Raw genomic sequence first — 22731 nt, 5'->3', positions numbered from 1 at the left:
CCCCACCCCCACCCCAGCTAAGCCACCTAGACCAGCAGATGTGCTAGTTGAGGGTGAAGGGAATCTGAAATTGGTAGTAGAGGAGGGAAATAGTGAGTCTCGGATGTAGATTTAGCATGTGCAGAGCAAGGGCTGTAATTTGGCTCACCAATGTTCTTGTAAGGTTCTCCAAACAAAGGAACCAAACAGAAATCTGAGGGGTTAATTCCAAATAGGGTGAATCTACTGTAAGAAGTAAGTGGATCTGAGCCATGTAGGGGGTGGCCTGTGGTGGATGCCGTGGTGCTCTCCTCAGATTCCCATGCCAGGACTGACGCTCATTCTCCACATGCCAGAAGTATTGGCTGCTGGCAACTTATCTCCAAGTCCTTTTTCTGGAATTGATCTCAGCTGAGGAGAAGTACCTTGTCTAATTTTATGTTCCCCAGCTTGTGTCCAATGACAGGTTGATTGTCAATGGTGGGGTGCAAAGGCCCAGCCCCCTTGTCTCAATTCATGACAACTATGAAGGGCTTTCCCAGCCACAGAGCTCTGGGGATGGGCTGAGGCTTCTGTTGCAATTGCACAGGAGGTCACCTCCTCCTGCAGCTCAATCCTGCTGCTTTCACTCCTCCAGGGTTGTCCCCAAAACCCCTGCCAACAAATCTCTGTCCCAGAGTCAAGTGTCCTAACCTAAGACATTAGGGCAATTCAGATGGCTAAGTCCTCCCCTTTTATGGGTGACAGCAGAGGTGATAAAATCGATGCATGGAGGTGTAAACGTATTATCTAGAGTCACACAAACAACCACCAGAAGAGCTAAAAATGAAAATGATGAGAAAGCATTGTCCTTATAAAGTGACTGGGGATTGATTAGGTGGGAGACTTTCTTTTCCTCCTAAGATTTTCTGAAGTACCTGATTTAATATCATTTGCTAAGAGTACTTTGGTTCAAATCTAATTTTAACATAGAAGAAGACTCTTAGAAACAACTAACTATGGAGAAGTAGTGGAGGTAACGTTTGTATTTGGAGAATGTGACCTAGAGTTCAGACGCTGTCTGATGTAGGTCACTTATTCTTTCAGATCCCTAGCTTTCTCATCTGGTAAGTGGAAATAATAATGATATTGAAATAAAAAGACACTCAAGTGGTGACCTGGATGGGAGGGAAATCCAAAAGGGAGGGGATATATGTATCCATAGGGCTGGTTCACTTTGCTGTGCAGCAGGAGCTAGCACAACATTGTAAAGCAACTATACCCCAATAAAAAATAAAAAATAAATAAATAAAAACCACTCGAGGTTATTGTAAATATGAATAAAATAATGAAAGTAAAAATGTTTAGTAAAGCTATAAAGAGCCATATTATATGAAGACAATAAAATGCATGTTAGAGTTACTAGAGATGTACAAGAAAACACACAAAAAGCAGCTAATTCTAGCTGTGGATGAAGAAGACCTCATGAAAGCTGATCACTTGAAGTTGGCCTGAAGAATAAAGGAGAATTTTGATAGGTAGGGAAGGAGGGAGATTTTTGTTTTAATTTTTAAAGTAATCTCTTTCAATTCTTTTTATCAAAGTAATCCATGGGTATAATTAAACAACCACAATTCAGAAGGGTTTATAATCTTCACCTTTTCCAAGTCTGTTCAAATGTTAAATTTTTCAATGAGACCTTTCTGACCCTGTTATTTAAAACTGCAGTGCAGCCCTGGCCCCACTCCTGGTCCTTCTTACCCTGTTTTATTCTTTCCTCATAGCACTAATTCACTTCTAACATATCAAAATTTATTTATTATGTCTACGTCTATGTTTTATTGTCTCTTTTCCCTGACTGGAATGTGAGCCCCACTAAAAAAGAAATTTTGATCTGTTCTGTTCATATCCCCAAAGTACCTAAACAGTGCCTCACATTGTAGGGACTCAACAAATATTCATTAAATAAATGAAAAATATAAAACAGTCTTGCCAGCACCACTGCTCCCCAAGCCCCATGCCACAACGCAGAGGCATCTGCTGTTTTAAAAAAAATAAAACAAAAACAAAACAGTCTATTTTAAAAAAATTTTCAAACATACATAAAAGAAAGTATGGTACAGTGAACCCCATGAACCCAGCTTTTACAATTATCACCCTTTGGCCAGTCTTGTTTCTCTATTCCCCCTATATTTTAAGGGTAGGATGGATAGGCACTAAAGTATTTTAAAAGCAAATCCCAGACATCATGTCATTTTACCTAGAAACACTTCACTATGCTTCTAACTGCAAAAGATATTTTAAAATCTAATGTACATGCCAGTATCATACCTAACAAAATTAACAGTTTCTTATATCATCGTTTTCTATCCAGCTGATAATCAAATTTTTCTGATTGTTTCAAAAGTGTCCTAATAGGGATCCCAAATGAAGTCTCTACATTGAATTTGATTGTTTTGTTTCCTAAGTGTGATTTACTCTGTAACTCACGTTTTCCCCCATGCCATTGATTTATTAGAGAATTTAGGTCAGCCATCTCGTAGAATGTCCTATATTCTGGACCTGACTGATTGCTTCCTCGTGGTGTCCTTTTAACTTGTTCTCCAGAGGTAACTACTTTTAGCAGTTTCTGTTTTTAGTTCTTTTTGTGATTACCTTGATATCTCTACATGTGTTGTTTCTTTTTTTTTTTGCGGTACTCGGGCCTCTCACTGTTGTGGCCTCTCCCGTCGCAGAGCACAGGCTCCGGACACGCAGGCTCAGCGGCCATGGCTCATGGGCCCAGCCGCTCCGCAGCATGTGGGATATTCCCGGACCGGGGCACGAACCCGTGTCCCCTGCATCGGCATGTGGACTCTCAACCACGGCGCCACCAGGGAAGCCCAACACGTGTTCTTTCTTGATGTAGCTGTCTTGATGGGTGCGAATTTATCTCACTTGCCTTGGCTCCCTCCTCCGCCGTCTCCCTCCTCCAAACATAATTTTGTCACTAATCTTTGCTTCCTCCACCAGTCACCTCTTAGATTTCAGACAATATCCTTGAACCTCTATCTGCTCTTCCTTCAACCAAGAGAGCATCTTTTGTTGAGGACATTTGTGCTTGGATGTTTCCCTTCATCTGCTCTTCTCCCTTTTTACTTCCCAAACTCTGCCAGCTGCAAATTTAAGTTTTCCAAGTGAATAACATATTCTCTTCTGTAATAACAATTTAGTCTTCTGTGATTTGTCTGTGAGTTTATTCTAAAATTGTAAAAAATGATATATGAAGATTTACATTATTGTGGCTTTTCAAATTTAGTTCACTGTAGAACCAAAAAATACCCTTTGGTGTTCTCTTTATGGGGTCAATGTTAGAACCTCTGTTCCAGTCAGAGGAGAATGTCTCTAGTGTCACATTAAAATTTTTAACACTCCTCCAATTGTACAAAATCATGCCACGTTTTAACTTTCTTTATATTTGGTCCATGCCAGGAATGCTATTCGAAACTGTGGTTTGAATTGACCATTCCATCATCACACTATTCATAAGAGACTATATTTTTGAACAGTGACAGAGGAAAGTACCTAGTATTAAAAAAAATAGTCCCCTTTGAGTGAGAAATGAGGCTGGAACAATCAACTCAGACCACATAATAGGAGGCCTTGAATACCGTGCCAAGAAGTTTAGACTTTGTAGGTCCTAGGAGGTGCTCGAGGGTTTTTAAGGAGTGCAAGATATTTGGACTTAAGCCTTCTTGGAAAGAATTTCCCAAAGAGGGTGACCTGCAGGGCCAGGGGATTCCAGGGTCCCACTGGTTATGCCTGTAGTGCTCACCATGTCTGGGAGCTATGTGGTCAGAAGGCCCCATAGGGCATCCAAGGAACCCACAGATGGCTCCCATGAGAGACCCAGCATTTGAACCCCTGAAGCTCATCCCTGGACCCTAAGTAAGAAGCCCCAATCAACATCACCATTCTCAAGGACTGCATATGAATCATTATTTATTTAACTTTTTTTTTGAAAACGAATGGATATTTGAGTAGGTTCCAGTTCTAATTTTTTACTGTAACAAACAACCTTGTCATGACAATTGTTTTATTTATATTCTTTGCATCCTTGCCCATTTTCTTCCCTTGGAAGAAATTTATAATTGCAGAACTGCTGGATAAACCATGTGTATTCCCCCCTTCCTTCCTCCCTCCCTCCCTCTCTCCCCCTGTTTCTCTCTTTCTTTTTTTTTTTTGTGGTACGAGGGCCTCTCACTGTTGTGGCCTCTCCCATTGCGGAGCACAGGCTCCGGACGCGCAGGCTCAGCGGCCATGGCTCACGGGCCCAGCCGCTCCGCGGCATGTGGGATCTTCCCGGACCGGGGCACGAACCCGTGTCCCCTGCATCGGCAGGCGGACTCTCAACCACTGCGCCACCAGGGAAGCCCTCTTTCTTTCTTTCTTTCTTTCTTTCTTTCTTTCTTTCTTTCTTTCTTTCTTTCTTTCTTTCTTTCTTTCTTTCTTTCTTTCTTTCTTTCTTTCTTCCTTCCTTCCTTCCTTCCTTTATTTCTTTTTAATTAATAAACTTTATTTCTCAGAGCAGTTTTAGGTCAACAGAAAAGTTGAGAAAGTATAAAGAGCTCCCATCCACACCTCTGTGCCCACACAGCTTCACCTATTATTAATATCTTACACTGGTGTGGTACCTTTGTGGTTACAATAGATTAATGAATATTGATACATTATTATTAACTAAAGTCCATAGTTTATATCAGGGTTCACTCTTTGTATTATACAGGTCTGTGGGTTTTGACAAATGTATAATGTCATGTTTTCACCATTATAGCATCATACAGAATAGTTCACTGCCGTAAAAATACCTTAGTTTCTACTTATTCATCTCTTTCTCCCTCCTCCAACTATGTGTAATTTTTAAGGCTTTTCAGGTCTATAGTCAAATTACTCTACAAAATGTTTGTATTCAAACACTAGCAGTGTGTGAGAATCCCTATTTTGGCACATTATCAATAAAATTGGGTGTTACTATTTTCAGTTTTAGGGTAATTGATATCTCATTTTTTTAGGGCAAATACAAGTAAGATATCATTGTGTTAGGACTCTTGCCTACAATGACAGAGAATTAATACAAGCGGGCTTAAGCAAAATACGAGATTTATTGCCTCATTCATCAGGATGTTGGCCTCAGGGTTGACTTGATTCAGGAACTCAGTTGATGTCAGAGAATGTGCCATCCTCATTGCTCTCCTGTTACACACAGGCTTTTTCTAAAGAGGGAGATGTTGTTACAGGCAGCTCTGGGCTTACATCATTTCAGTCCAGGAGGTCTGGAGGAAAGAGAAATCTTTGTTCTCTTTGATTTAATTTTACAATAATCAGAGCTTATTTGATCTCCTTGATAGAAACCCAGCTTAAGTTGATTAAAGCAAAACATGTGAATATGTTGCCTCATGTAACTGAGAAGTCTAGGAAAGAGTGCTGCTTTCAGGAACAACTAGATCCAGGGACTCAGGCAATGCTATTAGGACTTGCTGTTTATCTCTCATCCCACTCTCTTTGTTGGCTTCATTCTCAGCAAACTTTCTCTGCCTGTTGAAAAAATGGTTCAGGCTTAAATGACTCAGAAGTCTCATGACTCTCAAAGACAGTACAGGTGTCCCTTGGTATCCAAGGAGGATTAGTTCCAGGACTCCCTGCAGGTAGCAAAATTGAGGATATTCAAGTCCCTTATATAAAATGGTGCAGTATCGGCATATAATCTATGTGCCTCCTCCGGTGTATTTAAATCATCTCTAGATTACTTACAATACCTATTATAGTGTAAATGCTGTGTAAATAGTTGCCTGCATGCAGGAAATTCAAGTTTTGCTTTTTGGAACATCCTGGAATTTTTTTCCCCCAAATATCTTTGATCCACAGTTGGTTGAATCCCTGGGTGTGGAACTCAGTTACTGAGGGCTGACTGTAGGCCGACTGTACCTCATGTTTGATGTTTGAAGCAAAGATTCTAATGAAGACTTTGGTTGGCCTGGCTTGGATATTGTGTTCATCCCTGAGCCAATCATGGTGACGGGGGACGAGATAATCCGATCAGTTAGGACTGAGTCGTGTGTCACCCAGGCACAAGAACAGGGGAAGATATTAGCTCCAACAACAAAACCACAAGGACTCACAGGGGAGGCAGAGGATTTGTAAAAGAGAAAAAAGGGAGGGTGGATAATACACCAACAGAAAGAACAGATGTCTATTACACGTGTCATCAGCTCTCCCAGAACCACAGAGTCGGGATTTAGGAGAATGATGTTTCATATCAAAAAAGGGGAGAAGGAATAATGCATAGATAAAAAGTGACAGATATCCACCAAATCATAGTTTTAAATTTGTATTCACTAATAAACATTAGTTCATATATTTGTTGGCCATTTGTACTTGTTCTTTTATGAGTTTCCTGACCGTTTTGCTGTGAAGGCAGCACTTTTATCTTACTGATTTGCAGGAGTTCCTAACATACTGATGTTAAGCCTTTCCATTTATACATGCTGTGAATATTTCCCCCAGTTCATCATTTGTTTCTTAATTCTGTTATGTACCTTTTTACACAAATAAACAATTAAAAATTGCATATGGGTCCACACAATGGTTATTGTACTTTTTATTCATCCTAATTCCAGCACTAAATAGTTCTGTGACTTACTCTGATTTAGCTTCTGTGGCCCAGTTTCCTCATCTGTAAAATGAGCACTAACTTTTCTTCCTTTACTTATAACACTGTATGACTATCAAATAGCATTATTTATTTCAAAGTATAGATCTCAACATAGTGGATATGAAATATAAGAGAACAACCCTCTGAGTCTATGCTGCCAGAGGATATTTAATGGTATCCCATAGGAAGTACCACGAGTGGTCCATTTACAGCTTGAAGTTACTCCTCTTACCAGATAGAGCAGAATAAACTCTGTCCCCTTTCCCTAGCCAGCCAGGGCATGCAGCAGGCAGAGGAAGTGCTTTCAGCTACAGAGAACACAGATGCCAGAGCCTGCAGGTTAGAGAGAGAGTTACAGGGCTACAGGGCTAAGCTGAACAGACCAAGGCTGGCCCCAGATGGAACAAGAAAGCAGGTAGCAAGTCTTTCCTGAGTATAACTGTGGGGACAGTCCCTATTTGTGGTAAAGACTTGGCAGTAAAAATGAACTTTGAGCAGTTCCAAACATACGGATTAAGAACTCTCTGCAAGTAGAATTAGGATTCTGATACAAGATGCATCCTCACCCAGTCTGCTGTGGGACAAGAGTAGCTTGATGCATGGATGAAGATCAGCAGAGTCTTGGAGAACAGAATCAGGACTTGATGGGAAAGAAACTATTCCTTTGATCATAATGACCAAGAGTTTTCATACATTCCTTCATGAGGAAGAACTGGAAATTGTTATCAGATTCCCCTACTATGTACCTTTGGTAGTTTATCACATATCTTTATTTTTAAATTAATGTATAGTAAAATGTAGATACCACAAAAGGTGAGCTTAGTCATGCATGTTCCATAAGTTTTTTTGTCATCTTTGTATAGAACTTTTCCATATATTGTCATAGAGAGATTTCTGAAGTGGTAGATTCTGGGGCCTGAGTGACAAACCAGATAAACAGTTTCCTGTGCAGGCCACTGTGGCTTATTTTAGTTTGAGTATGTTGCACTTTATGAAAATCACTTTGAAAAGGAGAAACATTACATAAACATGATTTATCACAATCCCTTAGATCTGTGGTTCACAACCCTGGCTAAACATGAGAACTGTCTGTGGGGTTTTTAAGAAAATGCTGAAGTCTGGCCCAACCCCACATTAATTAAATTAAAATCTCTGGAGGTGGTAAAAAACGTTCCTCAAGTGATTATAACGTGCAGCTAGATTAAAAGGGCTGATAGGGCATTGCATGAAATGTGAGCTCTTAAAGCCAGGTATTAGAGAATATTTGCATACACAGTGTAATACGCCAAACTGAGGCATAATTCAAGCATTCGCTTCCAGAATAATTCAATGATTATTTCAGTGAACAATTCAAGCATTCCCTTCTGAAACCACACAATTCTTGGTATATTATCTAGTTGTCTCTGGAAGAATGTTTTTTCTCTATTCAGATATTTTTGAACGTTATTTTTTAAAATTCAGATATCTTGCAGGTGTTGAGATGGTCTGAATTGGCAATGGGGGTGAATAGGGGGCATTTTATAAGAGGGAAAAGTCATATGGAACTTGGATATATCCAATGAGATTTTATACTTTTTAAATTTTTTCTTATTTTCCCCAGGTTTGCGTTAAATTTATAATACTGCTCCTTTGCCTCTCCCTCTCTCTGTTGTACTTAACTGGCAAAACTCCAACTCTGGGCATATTTATTTATGCCTGCACCTGTACATGTGAGAGCTTAAGTTTTGATTCTCTCAGAAGCAGACATGGAAATGAGGATTTGGGTTAAAAGAGTTTATTTGGGAAGTATAGATTATACTAGTTGAGAAATGGGGAAGTAACAAAGGAGGGAACACATCCAGTAGAAGATGTACTAGTAAGCCAGCTACCCCGGTAGTTTCCATGGGGAAACTCTGGGGAACAGTGCAAAACACACACCTCAGAATTGTCTTACTTTGGCCTTCATTCACCATCTCCTGAGAATCATTATTTAAAGCACTTTGGGCCTGTTGTGAGCCCAAGCAGTAGAGGTTTTGAAAGTTCTGGAATAAATCATTCTTAAGCACAGGGCTAGAGATTCTAACTGTTAGGAGTAGGCTAAGGCATATTGAAAGTCCAAGGGATAGGATGGCATTGTTGGTGGGGGGTGGGAGGAATCACACTGCTGAGCAGATTGGCATCAACAGAAATTCATCATTTTCCAACCTCAGATAAACATTTCACATAGCTGGTAATCCCACAATATTTTTCTCATAAGCTATACTCCTACTTAAAAAAAATCAATGTCTGATAACTGCCATATCTGGATTACTTGTGGGTCTGTTTCTATTGTCGGTTTTTCTCTTGCTTTTCTGTCTTTTGGTCCTATTTCCTGATGGTGAAATAAAATTTATATTTTAAGACAGGACAAGAAAATTCAAACATAAAATTCTCTCTGTCTGTCTGTTTGGACCTCCTTCCTCTCTCCCTAGTGTGCAATGTGTATCTGAATTATACAGTAACCAAACCCCCTCAAAGATGGGAGTGCCTGCTCGACCATAAAGATAAATTTTTTTCCCCCTTTCTTCTGACACTAGCAATGTAACTTCTTAAAAGATTGATTCTTTCCCAAGTCTGTAGGGGTCATGGTGGCTTGCTGCTCTCTTTGTTTGTGCTTACCTGGACTATATATCTTTGGTGAACTTTAAGTAAAAGGTCAGTATGTCATTTTGATGTTTGAGCCTTTGTCTCAAAAATTTGTATGACCGTGCCTTCGATTTCTAATAGGTGGAACAGTTCTCAGAGCTGAGAGTCTGTTTCCTGGGTTATAATCCTCAGTTTTGCTCAAATAAAATCTCTTTTTTATTCTTAACTTGATGGTTAATCAAATTTTCACCAAGACTAGCATGCCTGGTATTATTTTTAACTCCGATTTTTAAAAATTTGTTTGTTTATTTATTTATTTATCTATTTATATAGAGTCTGGTTGATGCTATCTTCCCCTAAAAGGATTTAACTTCCTTTTTGTCAGCAGTTAGAGTGGGGCCAGATCATATTGATGCTCTTGGGGATGGAGATAACTTTAGGCTGTTACAGGCTTTGTGAGAGTTGGTCTACTTTTACTTGCCCTTATTCCTAGAGTGTCTTAAGGAGTAGCCACAGAAATCTGGAGAGTTTATCAAGGCCCGTCTTCCTTGGTGGGCCCTAAACTATAATTTTTCTCTGCTCAGTAAATGAAATCACCAAAAGCTCTGCTTATCTTTTTAGCAGATGATTTCTGCTTGGTTTCTTGCCTTCTCACCATTGCACAGCTTGAGACCTGGTAAATGTCCTAAGGGCAAAAGCCACATCAAATGTAGGGCTCACTTCTCAAGTGTTGTCTGCGTTTGTTTCCCTGAAGTCTAATTTTTGTTTTCCTGGATCTGTGGGACTGCTGAGAGCTCTACTTTGCCATATCTGCTACAAGCTAGCAGTGGTTTTCATGGATTTTATTTTTTCCTTGAGGAGTTAGGCAAGGTCATCAGCTTAGAGAAGGAAGGACAATAAAGGAAGTGAGAGTGTTGAGGTAACTGAAGACAATGAAATACAGGCACTTGTTTATTGCACTTCACTTTATCTCACTTTGCAAATACTGTGTTTTTACAAATTGAAGTTTTGTGGCACCCAGGTGTTGAGCAAGTCTACTGGTGCCATTTTTCCAACACCATTATTATCTTTTTCTTTCAGTTTTATTGTGATACAATTGACATGCAGCACTGTATAAGTTTAAGGTGTACAGCATAATGATTTGACTTACGACTTGCACAATGAAATGATTACCGCAGTAAGTTTAGTGAACATCCATTATCTCATGTAGATACAACATGAAAAACATAGAGGGCTTCCCTGGTGGCGCAGTGGTTAAGAATCTACCTGCCAATTCAGGGGACATGGGTTCGAGACCTGGTCTTGGAAGATCCTACCTGCTGCGGAGCAACTAAGCCCATGTGCCACAACTACTAAGCCTGCACTCTAGAGCCTACAAGCCACAACTACTGAAGCCTGCGCTCTACAGCCTGTGAGCCACAACTATTGAGCCCATGTGACACAACTACTGAAGCCCACGTTCCCAGAGCCCGTTGCTCTGCAACAAGAGAAGCCACCGCAATGAGAAGCCTGCGCACCACAACTAGAGATAGCCCTCGCGCAGCAACGAAGACCCAATGCAGCCAAAAATAAATAAATAAATAATTAAATTTAAAAATACCATATTTTCCTTGTGATGAGAACTCCTAGTATTTACTCTCTTAATAATTTTCATATATAATGCATAGCAGTGTTAATTATATTTATCATGTTGTACATTACATCCCTAGTACTTATTAATCCTATAACTGGAAGTTTATACCTTTTGACTACTTGCATCCAATTCCCCCTCTCCCCACCCCCCACCTCTGGTAACCACAAATCTGATCTCTTTTTCTATGAGTTTGTTTGTTTGTTTGTGAAGTATAACTGACCTACCACACTATGTTAGTTCCTGGTACACAGCATAGTGATTCAATATTTCTATACATTTCAAAATGATCACCATGGTAAGTCTAGTTACCATCTGTTACCACACAATGATATTACTTAAGTTTTGAATATATTCCCCACACTGCACATTTCATACCTGTGATTCATTTATCTTGTAACTGAAAGTTTGTACCTCATAATCTCCCTCACCTATTTTTCTCCTCCCCTGCCCCCAGCAAACCACCTGTTTTTTCTCTGTACCTGTGATTTTGTTTCTGTTTAGTTATGTTTGTCCATTTGTTTTGTTTCTTAGATTCTACATATAAGTGAAATCATAAAATATTTGCCTTTGCCTGACATTTCACTTAATATAATACTCTCTAGGTCCATCCATGTTGTCGCAAATGTCAAGATTTTGTTCTTTTTTATGGCTGAGTAATATTCCATTGTATATTTATACCAGATCTTCTCTATCCATTCATCTGTTGATGGGCACTTAGGTTGCTTCCATATCTTGGCTGTTGTAAATAGTGCTGCAATGAACACGGGAGTGCATATATCTTTTTGAATCAGTGTTTTCATTTTCTTTGAATAAATACCCAGGGGTGGAATTGCTGGATTGTATGGTAGTTCTATTTTTAATTTTTTAAGGAGTCCATTTACATTTAAAGTAATATTTGATAGGTATTTATTCCTTTCTTCTTCTTTTGCTCTCTTCCCTTGTGATTTGATGACTATCTTTAGTGTTATGTTTGGATTCCTCTCTTTTTTGTGTGTGTATCTATTATTTTTGGTTTGTGGTTACCACAAGGTTTATATATAGCAATCTATATACATATGTGATTATTTTAAGTTGCTGATCTCTTAAATTCAAATGCATTTTAACAACCCTGAATTTTTACTACCCCCCACCATGATTACTGTTTTTAACATCATATTTTACATTCTTTTGTTTTGTGTATCCCTTAACTCTTTATTGTGGATACAGATAATTTTACTACCTTTGTCTTTTAACCTTCCTACTAGCTTTATTAAGTGGTTAATCTACTGCCTTTGTTGTATATTTGCCTTTAAAAATGAGATTTTACCTTTTGTAATTTTTGTATTTCTAGTTGTGGCCTTTTCTTTTTCACATAGAGAAATCTGTTTAACATTTCTTGTAAAGCTGGTTTTGTGGTGCTAAACTCTTTTAGCTTTTGCTTGTCTGTAAAACTTTTGATCTCTCCTTCAAATCTCAATGAAAGCCTTGCCAGGTAGCATAATCTTGGTTGTAGGTTTTTTCCCTTTCATCATTTTAAATGTTTCATGCCACTCTCTTTTGTCTTGCAGAGTTTCTGCTGGTTGATCGCTTTATGGGAGTTCCTTTGGGCATAGCCTTTTGCTTTTCCCTTGCTGCTTTTAATATTCTCTTTTTATCTTTAATGTTTGCCTTCTTAATTACAATGTGTCTTGATGTGGTCCTCTTTGGGTTGATCCTGTTTAGGACTCTCTTGCTTCCTGCACCTGGATGTCTGTTTCCTTTCTCAGGTTAGGGAAGGTTTTCAGCTATTATGTATTCAAATATGTTCTCTGCCCCTTTCTCTCTCTTTTCTCCTTTTGAGACCTCTATAATGTAAACATTAGTGTGCTTGATGTTTGTCCCAAAGGTCTCTTAAACTGACTTTATTTTTTTTAAATTCTTTTTTCTGGTCAGCTTGAGTGATTTCCACTACTCTGTCTTCCAGTTCACTGAGAGATTCCTCTGTATCACCTAATCTACTGTTGAGTCCTTCTAGTTTTTATTATTATTATTATTTTTTGTGGTACGTGGGCCTCTCACTGTTGTGGCCTCTCCTGTTGTGGAGCACAGGCTCTGGACGCGCAGGCTCAGTGGCCATGGCTCACGGGCCCAGCTGCTCCGCGGCATGTGGGGTCTTCCCAGACCGGGGCACGAACCTGTGTCCCCTGCATCGGCAGGCGGACTCTCAACCACTGCGCCACCAGGGAAGCCCAAAACATATATATATATATATATATATATATATATATATATACACTCTGGGAAACCAAAAAATTTGTGTGACTCAGTTTATTGCGATATTCGCCTTACTGCTGTAGTCTGGAGTCCACACTATCTCTGAGGTATGCCTGTAGTCTTCAGAGAAAGTGAGAGAAGACTTTTGCTTCAGGTTAGCTTGTATCAGACCAAACACCAGCTGAGGATAGCTACCAAAACTGGGTAAAAGCCAAACCAAACCAAATATCCAGATATTTGAAGAATTGGAAAGGAGCTAAAGCATCCAGGACTTTGTGACAAGATCTTGGGAGAGAATGGAAATGCACTGAAGTGAGCCGAACAGTTTACGCTGATGTTTCCCACTTTGGGAAATTTTCTGACTTGTAGTATGGGGCATAGAGCCTGAGCACCCTTCCCTGGCTTCCCACTATACTCAGAACAGAGACCAGCCTCTTTACCATGGCTTACGTAGCCCGGCACATATGGTTTATTCTTGCCTGGACTGACAGCCCTATTTAATGCCACCTTCCCCCTTTTTAATAATACTTCACCACAATGGCCTTTCAATTCTTCCTACTTGGGAAGCTCAGGCATTCTCCATCCTATTCCCTCTGCCTGGATTAAATTCTCCCACTTCCTTCCTAGCTCATTCCTTATACATTTTTCAGGTATTGCTTCCTCAGAGACCTTCCATGACAATCTCTCTAGGCCCTATCCCACCCTGTCTCTGAATTAGAGACCACCTTCTCCCCAGCACCAACACATAGCACACAGTAAGCACTTGAGAGATACTTATTGAATGAGTGAATGAAAGACTACTTGAATGTAGTGTGGCATAGTGGAAACAACTCTGAATTTTACCTCAGAAGGTCAGATTCTAGATGGGGTCTCTTCCTGGGTGATCTTGGGCAGTCCCTTCAATGCTCTGAGGCTATTTCCTTGCCTCTGAAATACAGATGGCACCTGGCCTACATAATTCTCAGGATTACTGTAAACGTCAGATTGGAGTTGGTATCTAAAAGGGTCTTAGTAACTGTAAAATGCTACTGCAAATGTGAGTTAGTGTACTATTCACTGACTCAAAAGGAAATCACATATATTCAATCAGCAAAATATGTTTTAAGTGCTGAATTATTGACACTTTACTACATTCATCATCAGTATCAACCTTTTTAAGACAAGACTTTATAAATGGTAGTGAAAAGTAAATAATTCTATATATTTATATAACAAGATGTCTCTGAAACACGTGATTTTTAAACAAGGTTAACTTTAAAGGATGCAGTAGATGAGTATACTGTAAACCATAACACTTAGTAGGAGTTCAACCAGCATTTACTGGATGACTTTTCTTGTAACTTTTGCTTTTCCTATACTATCCATATCTGATAGTAATTCACGGTCAAGATACTTTCATACTTAAGTAATCTGTTGAGTGAAGAGCCCTAACAAAACTTAAAAGGCTTATTATTTAAGGGTTTAGCACACACCTCAAAGGATTCTAGAAATGTGACACTGAAATGAGAGAGAACTTAGGTGGCACTAACAACACTCCTGGAAGATTGGAATAGCAGTCACATCCACATGACCTGCATTGCCTTGGATAGTTGGTAGGTGGCAGCAACAGACCAGAAATTATAGTTCATTTAACGAATCAGGGCATTGGAAGGTTTTTTTTTTTTTTTTAAATTAATTAACTTATTTATTTATTTTTGGCTGCGTTGAGTCTTCATTGCTGCGTGCCGGCTTTCTCTAGTTGCAGAGAGCGTGGTCTACTCTTTGTTACAGTGCGCGGTCTTCTCATTGCCGTGGCTTCTCTTGTTGCGGAGCACAGGCTCTAGGTGCATGGGCTTCAGTAATTGTGGCTCGCAGGCTCAGCAGTTGTGGCTCACGGGCTTCAGTAGTTGTGGTTCACGGCTCTAGAGTGCAAGTTCAGTAGTTGTGGCAAACGGGCTTAGTCGCTCTGCAGCATGTGGGATCTTCCCGGACCAGGGCTTGAACCCCTGTCCCCTGCATTGGCAGGCAGATTCTTAACCACTGCGCCACCACGGAAGTCCTTTGGCTTGCTTATTCTTACAGCCTTTATTTCTTCTGTTTGTAAGCACTGAAAAAAAAATTTTTTTTTTTGGCTGCACATTGCAGCTTGAGGGATCTTAGTTCCCCGACCAGGGATTGAACCTGGGCCTACAGCAGTCAAAGTGCAGAGTCCTAGCCACTGGACTGCCAGGGAATTCCCAGCACTGAAAATTTTAATGCTTCTTTATTGACAAGAGGAGGATGGCATATTTGAACTTTCATTCTGCTTAAACTTTGACCTACCCCTATTGTGAAGATTTTGCTCCCAGACATTGCATTTGGTGAAGGTTCAGTTACAAAAAAAACCCACCACCACCAACAACAAAAAAACCCCTTCTGGACAGTTAAAACAGAAATAGATTTAACACTGGGTATTAAATAGCTTATGGAGTTGTTGGGAGGACTAGTGAAAGAAAGAATCTCTGGGTCAGTGGTTCTCAACCTTAGCTTTGTGTCCCAAGCATCTGGGTTGTTTTTAAGAATATAGATTCTCTGTGGCTTCCCTGGTGGCGCAGTGGTTGAGAGTCCGCCTGCCGATGCAGGGGACGCGGGTTCGTGCCCCGGTCCGGGAGGATCGCACATGCCGCGGAGCGGCTGGGCCCATGAGCCATGGCTGCTGAGCCTGCGCGTCCGGAGCCTGTGCTCCGCAACGGGAGAGGCCACAACGGTGAGAGGCCCGCATACCGCTAAATAAATAAAAAAGAATATAGATTCTGGAATCCACTGCAGACATATTGAATCAAAACCTCAGGGCATGTGTATGTGTAGAATTAATAAGGTCCCCTGGTGATTTTAATATGTAGCCAGTGTTGAGAACCACTTTGAGGCTGAGGTTTCAGGATCAATTTCAAGCAGAACTGGCCTACCAAGGGAGCTAATGATTCTTCTGCAGTCAGGAAACCATGTACTGAATTGGGAAGTTGCTGGCTTTAAAACTATGTCTTTCCTGCCACCATCAGGAAGCTGCCATGTTCTGGAAACTGCCACATCCTGGACGCTGCTACTCCAGAACCCGGTACATGATACTAACTAGTAAAATGCACGTCCTGCACCCTGCCTCTCAGTGCCAAGAGGCCGCAGTCATAGTGACCTCAGTTAATGCCACAGAAAAACTAAGCTCCTCCATTGTGCCTGTCATGGAACCAGCAGCAGAGGGCTCCGGCCTCAGTCACACCCTCCCTCCACATTTAGCATGGTGCTTCTGATGGTGGATCCTCTATAACAGAAGGAATCCTAATTGCAAGGATGTAGCTTTAACCTTTCCAGCTCTACAGAATAGGAAAGCAAGCTAGAAGGAGATTGGAATGGATGTTGTATACCCATCCTGTGATCTAGCAAAGGCATCATGAAGTAGATGAGTTGTTTTAAATACTGGAGAAGCCTTGATGTCACACAAGCCCAGAACTAAGGGTAAATGTAATTCATACCTTTCAGGGAATAAGTGTGTGCATGCGCATGTGCGTGTGCATGTGTGTAGGTATGTACACTAAGGAGGAATCAGAAGGGATGTCTTCCCCTGACAGGCTCCTTGCTTCCATAGAAAAAGCAGACCTGAGACTGGCTCAACTCTGTAAGTCTGTGCTTGGGAGGGGTTAGGAGGGGAAGAGCATACGTTGCCTAATTTTTTGAGTTAGTGTCTGTTCCTTTCTCCTCTTCTCTATCTTGGAGCTATAGCACAGAGCCTGGGCACATTCTGTTTAAAACTTGGCTTTGCTATTTGTTGCCTTTGTGATGTGTCCAAGCAGCAGTATCTGTCATTTTGTCCCCTCTTTAGCTAATCTTAACTTTATCCTTCCCTCATCAAGACCTCTAGATGCATATTTCATGTTTTCTAAAGCACACAGTGCTAAGCATAATATTTTCCCATAGTTTCCTCGCTTCTGGATATATTGTTATTCATTTTATATATTTTCTTCTTTTGGAAATGAACTATGTTTCCATAACACATTCTTTTCATTAATTGAGGTATGATTATATTTAATTATTTATTTGTGCTTCTTTATCCAGTTAAGATTTGCTTTAATGCTTTGAAAATCAACTGTTTAATCCTCTCTTAATGTGAGCATGACTTACAAGTTCACTAAAAATTTAAATCATGTCCCATATACTGAAATAGTTTAAAAATATTTTAAAATTAATAATGCTGTTCATGCACTACAGTGAGAAATTATTTTGAAATGTTATTATGTGAATATATAACAGGATATTAAAATGGACTTTTGAAAAGTAAACTTTTTATTTTAGGACAGTTTTAAATTTATGAAAGTATTATGAGGGACTTCCCTGGTGGTCCAGTGGGTAAGACTCCACATGCCCAATGCAGGGGGCCCAGGTTCAATCCCTGGTGGGAGAACTAGATCCCACATGCGTGCCGCAACTAAGAGCCTGCATGCTGCAACAAAAGATCTTACATGCTGCAACTAAAACATGCCGCAACTATTATGAAGCTAGTACAGAGAGTTCCTGTATATCCTACACTCAGTTTCCCCTATTATTAATGTCTTACATTAGTACGGTACATCATTTGTCACAGTTAATGAACGAACACTGAAACCTTACTATTAACTAAAGTTCATACTTTATTCAGATTTCATCAGTTTTTACCTAGTCCTTTTTCTGTTCCAGAATCCCATCCAGAATACACATTACATTTGGTCATCATGTCTCCTTTGGCTCCTCTTGGTTGTTTCTCAGGACATCCTTGTTTTTCTTGACCTTAATAGTTTTGAGTATTATTGGTCACATATTTTGCAGAATGAAATGGACCCTTTCATTTTAAATTTTATTTTAAAATTTTACATAAAAATTTCAAACATACACAAAATTAGAGAATAGTAAAATGAATCCCCATGTACCCCTGATGCAGCTTCAATAACTATCTCCAATTTACTAAGCTTGTTCTATCTACACTGTCGTACTCCCAACCCCGAGGGTTTTAAAGCAAGTCCCAAATATAACTTCATAGCATATAACTTCATAGCATAGCACACATATATTTCAGTACATACCTCTAACAGGTAAGGCCACTTTAAAAAATACACCCCCAATGAATAATCACACAACAAATTTAAAGATAATTCTGTAATATTTAATAGTCAACCTGTGGTCAAATTTCCCCAGTGGTCTCACAAATGTCTTGAACTTATAAATTCAAATCAGGATCCAAATGAGATTTATATTGAATTCTGTTGATTTGAAAAATGGGACTTCTGTCTCAGTTTTAGCTGAGACCTGAGACTCAAAACAAATCAATAGTTATACCCACATTACAATCTGGGATGCTAAACTAGCTATGTTGTCCAAAAGGGGTGTTTAAAACTGGTTTTAAAATCCTGAGCCCAACACCCTCCTCAGGCTCAAGAGGATTTCTTGGGGGAAAGTTTAGGGGAGCTGTGGCTTTTCCCTCTTTGCCCCTCTCCCACCACGGCAGAGAGAAACAGGGTGTTTTCCCTTCACTGCATGCCTAGTGAGAGCGTCTTTAAAAGAACCACTTTGAGAGCTTGGCTTTTACTCCTTGAAGCTAGAAGGGACTGTATTTGACCCAGACCCACGGCAAGTAAAAAGGACAGGCTGTGGCTGGAGATACCTGAATAAAGTCTACCAAGTGGAGCAAAAAGAGGTGGTTGAATTCAGAGCAAACTGTGACTTCTATCAGTGGTAGGGCAGAAATATGAGTCCCCACAATTAGATGTGATGGGAAGGAGGGATCTGGTCTTGTGGTCGTTTTAAAAGAAATCCCACCCATGCAGCCTTCTACCTGGGGGCTAGTCTCTCAGAGGAAACAGGTTTTTAATTTCAACCAGCAGTAACACAAAGCCAAAGCTATTGCTCAGGTTTCAAAATTAAAATTTTCACCTAATTTAATCATGTATGTGAAGAGCTTGCTTACATCTGTTTGCATCAAAAGCCAAATAATCATATATTTATACAGTGTTGGTAATTACATGTTTAAATTGGTACAGCCCTTTGAAAAATGATTTGGTAATGTGTATCAGAAACAATACACACTTGTACCCTTTGATTTGGTATTCTAAATTCTACCCTAAATGATTTTTAAATATGGGAAAGAAGCTATATGACGGAATATTTCCTTCACAATATTTTTTATGGTAGTGAAAAATTAGAGGCGACCTGAGTATGTAACAACAGGGACTTATTAGTAGGTAAACTTATGGTTATACCTACTTAATAGAGTATCATGAAATTACTAAAATATTCATTACAAAAAACTATAACATGGAAAAAGAAAGAATAAAAGTTGAATTTATACAACGATATTAACTACTTAAAACATATATATAAGAGAATACACAAAAAAGATAAAAGTTGTGTTAGGGTTATGGATTTTTTCTTCTATTTTTAAAAATTTCTCTAATTATGCACAAATGTTTTTGTTGTTTAAAATTAGCTGAAGCATTAGCAACAACTGCTTAAAATTTTTAGTCTTAGAATCACATATATTGGCAATTCATGCTGAAATGGTACATAAAAATTTGTTTGCTAATTTCAGCTGTTGGCAGACACAGTCAATTTTTTAGCTAAGCAAATGTCAACTGTTGCCACTGCGCTTCTAAAATTACAATAAAGCTACATAATAACTGGCAGGAGTACTCTTGGGTAAATGTGGAGAAAAGTCAAAGATTGATTAAAAAAAGGAAAATGTCAACCTTCCCAGTCAGTGACAAGATCTTTGATAGGCAGGGACAGGACCCAGTTTGAGATCTTACTTCTTGGAAGGCACAGTACTAGTGGGGAAGACAGTAAATAATTAGGATGAAATCTGGTAAGCACTTGCACAGGCAACTGAACAGGATATGGGAAGATCTGGGAACTGGAATAGGTATTCCAGATAAAGTAGATCCAAGAGCAAAGATTTTTTTAAAGTCAGGGTGTGTTCAGAGAGCTGAATAACTTAAAGTGTCTTGACAATAGGTTACCTATAACCTACAGGATGGGTAGAAGCAGGTAATAAGAGGTTAGTGGAGGCTGAAGACCCTCAGTTTTATTTGGAATGCAGTGTAGAGACTTTGAAGTCATTGAAAAGAATGACATAAGATCTATGTTGATTCTAGGGTCTGCATGCAGTGAACTGGAAGGGAGATGAGAGGAAGATGTAAGTTATGAGGATTCTGCAATAAACCAGGATCTTCATTACATAAAATTACCGGATTAGCGCTTCCAGAATATATTTTACTGTAAATGATTTAACCACATTCCAAGCAAGTTTTAGATGATTTTTGGTGCTAATAGAATTGGCACATAATATTGAATCAGATTGCAGAGGATTATTTTAATTATATGGCCAGATGCAGAGAAATATGTAAAGATCTCGAAGCCAACAAATATGTTGAGAAAAGCAAATTCTCACAAGTAAAAGGATTTTGATTTCTAGAAGGCAGCAGGTTATCAATAGCTGTATACAGATTCTCTGGAGTTGTGGGTTGCTTTAACACTTCATAACAGCTCACCAGGAAGTAATATTTTCTAAAGTATAAACTGCTTTAACCTTCTAGGCAATTGGGGGCATTGCTGAACAATGATCAAGATCATAAAAAAGCTATACGAGTTCACAGCAGACAAGATTTTTTGTTTCCATTAAAGTTTCTTGTCCCAGAATATATCACAATCCATTTAGAATATGGATTCAGGCCTAAAGCTTTTCTGACTCAATAGAAAAGAGGATGCAGATGTCACCTTAAGAACGGCTCAAAATCGCCTGACAGATTCGGCAGTTACCTAAACGTTTAATAAAAATTTACTCACTAACCAAATACTCTCAGTCACCGAGCTAGCAGGGCTTTCATTTCAAAAGAATCATTTTGGGGGTACCAAACTATTGACATCTGGGCCAAGCCTCCGCTTTTATTTAAATACAAACACTGACAAAGAAGCGCAGCGGTTCGCTAAATCGCAGGGACTCGTAGCTGGCATCCCTCCCAGGAAGCGAGTCTGGTTCCACCACGGGGGAGGGGCATAGAAAGGAGACCTCGGGCGCCAGGGACCTAGCGGGCTCTTCCTTCCAGGCGTCCCGGGCTGCCCTCACTACCAATCCCCGCCGTCTCATTTGCCGCCTTCCGACGCGTGACCCCGGCGCGCTCGCGTCCCGGGCCGGTGACAGGCGCGGGGTGCGCCGAGCGGTCCCATGTGCGCCCTTCCTCTCGCGGCCGCTGCAGTCACCGCGCCCCGAATCCAGCTCCAGCTCCTCTGCCGAGGCCTCGCCGCCGCCATGTCTACCGCCAGGCCACTCAAATCCGTGGACTACGAAGTGTTCGGGAGAGTGCAGGGTAGGGGACCCCCTTACAGTGGGAGATCAAAGAGGTGTTGGGGAGGAAGAGTAGAAAGCTTCGACAAGCACACCCCATCTTAAGGACGCCCTGCCCCGTAGCGGCTACGACTTCCGCTCGGCCATGACACAGCAGCCATGGGTGGGAAGGAGGCGAAGGGCGCATGCGCAGAAGAGCTGGGGTGGGTGGGATGGGGGCGAGGGAGGAGAGCGGAGCCGGGGAAAGACTGGGAGAAGGAGGAACAGCCGGGCGCAGGGAGTGGGCCACTTAAGGGGGTCCGGGGAGTGCAGACTGAGAGGACAAAATGAAGTGGGCGAAGGAAAGAAGAGAGGGTCTTTGAACTAGTGGTCCCCGTTACTCACCACTGAACTACTGCGCTTGACTTGAGTTTAGGATGCACACCTAAGATGGTGTTTGAGGGTTCACTTTGTAGGAGATTACACTTTTTTTTTTCCTGTATAGCTCCTGAAAGAATTATTAAGTTGTTATCTAATTTTTGTCTTATTATAAGTTTAAATCGTTGTAGAGGATGTCATGTCTGGCTTATTGTAACTATCGTTATTTCTAACTTAAAATGTTAAATCACTGAAATTTACCCAGTGGAATATAAATATGGTAGTGATTTACTATTTGCCATCATTCATTCAAAGCAAAGCTTTTTAACAGTGGGAAATTTTGCATCATACCTTTTCCTCTTTGAATTTGATTTCCATTCCATTTTCCCCACAGAATTTTATCCTATTGTTATGCTTGAGCAGTTTCTAATTGGTCACCTACCAAACTTCTCTGCAATATGTATGTGCATATGTATGTGCATATATATATACACACATACATATATTTTCTTAATTTCCTTTGACCATAAAGCTCTATTTATTTATTTTTCTTTTGGCTTGAGTTACTATTGTGACTATTATTAGAATACACTTGATGAAAATAATATAAATACATTTAAAAGTGTGATAAACATTATTAAAATTTAAAAGGTAAATTTGTTTTGGAAATTTATTTCTTACAGGGAAAGCTGGAGGTTTCATGGAACATTGATTAAAGGGTTGAGTTATCTTTGTATTTTGGTATTCTAGAGGTTTTTACACTTTGGGGCAGTGTACCAGGATAAGAAAAAGGATGGGTGAGTGTATGCCTTTTGTAAAGAAATAGCTCTTTCTTTCAAAGGGTAACTGTGGGAAGGGAGGTAGGAAAGGAGAATCATGGCGGATTACAGGTGTCTCCTCAGACAAGTCAGTTTTAGGGGAAAAAAAAATATGGAA

The 22731-nt window shown here is 40.0% G+C and overlaps 1 protein-coding gene across 1 annotated transcript in view; it reads left to right on the top strand.

Annotated features, from left to right (window-relative positions):
- The first annotated feature begins 18787 nt into the window (after positions 1–18787).
- Positions 18788–22731, top strand: part of ACYP2 (acylphosphatase 2) — a 166983-nt gene continuing 163039 nt past the window's right edge. The window contains exon 1 of the mRNA XM_022597168.3: positions 18788–21460. Coding sequence (XP_022452876.1) covers positions 21319–21460 — 142 coding nt within the window. The 5' untranslated portion in view covers positions 18788–21318. The remainder of the gene's footprint in view (positions 21461–22731) is intronic.

Source organism: Delphinapterus leucas, chromosome 13, assembly GCF_059928025.1.
Source record: "Delphinapterus leucas isolate spDelLeu-1000000601 "Yukka" chromosome 13, BTC_Dleu_Yukka2, whole genome shotgun sequence".
Classification (NCBI taxonomy): Eukaryota; Metazoa; Chordata; class Mammalia; order Artiodactyla; family Monodontidae; genus Delphinapterus; species Delphinapterus leucas.
This window is presented reverse-complemented; position numbering and strand designations above follow the sequence as displayed.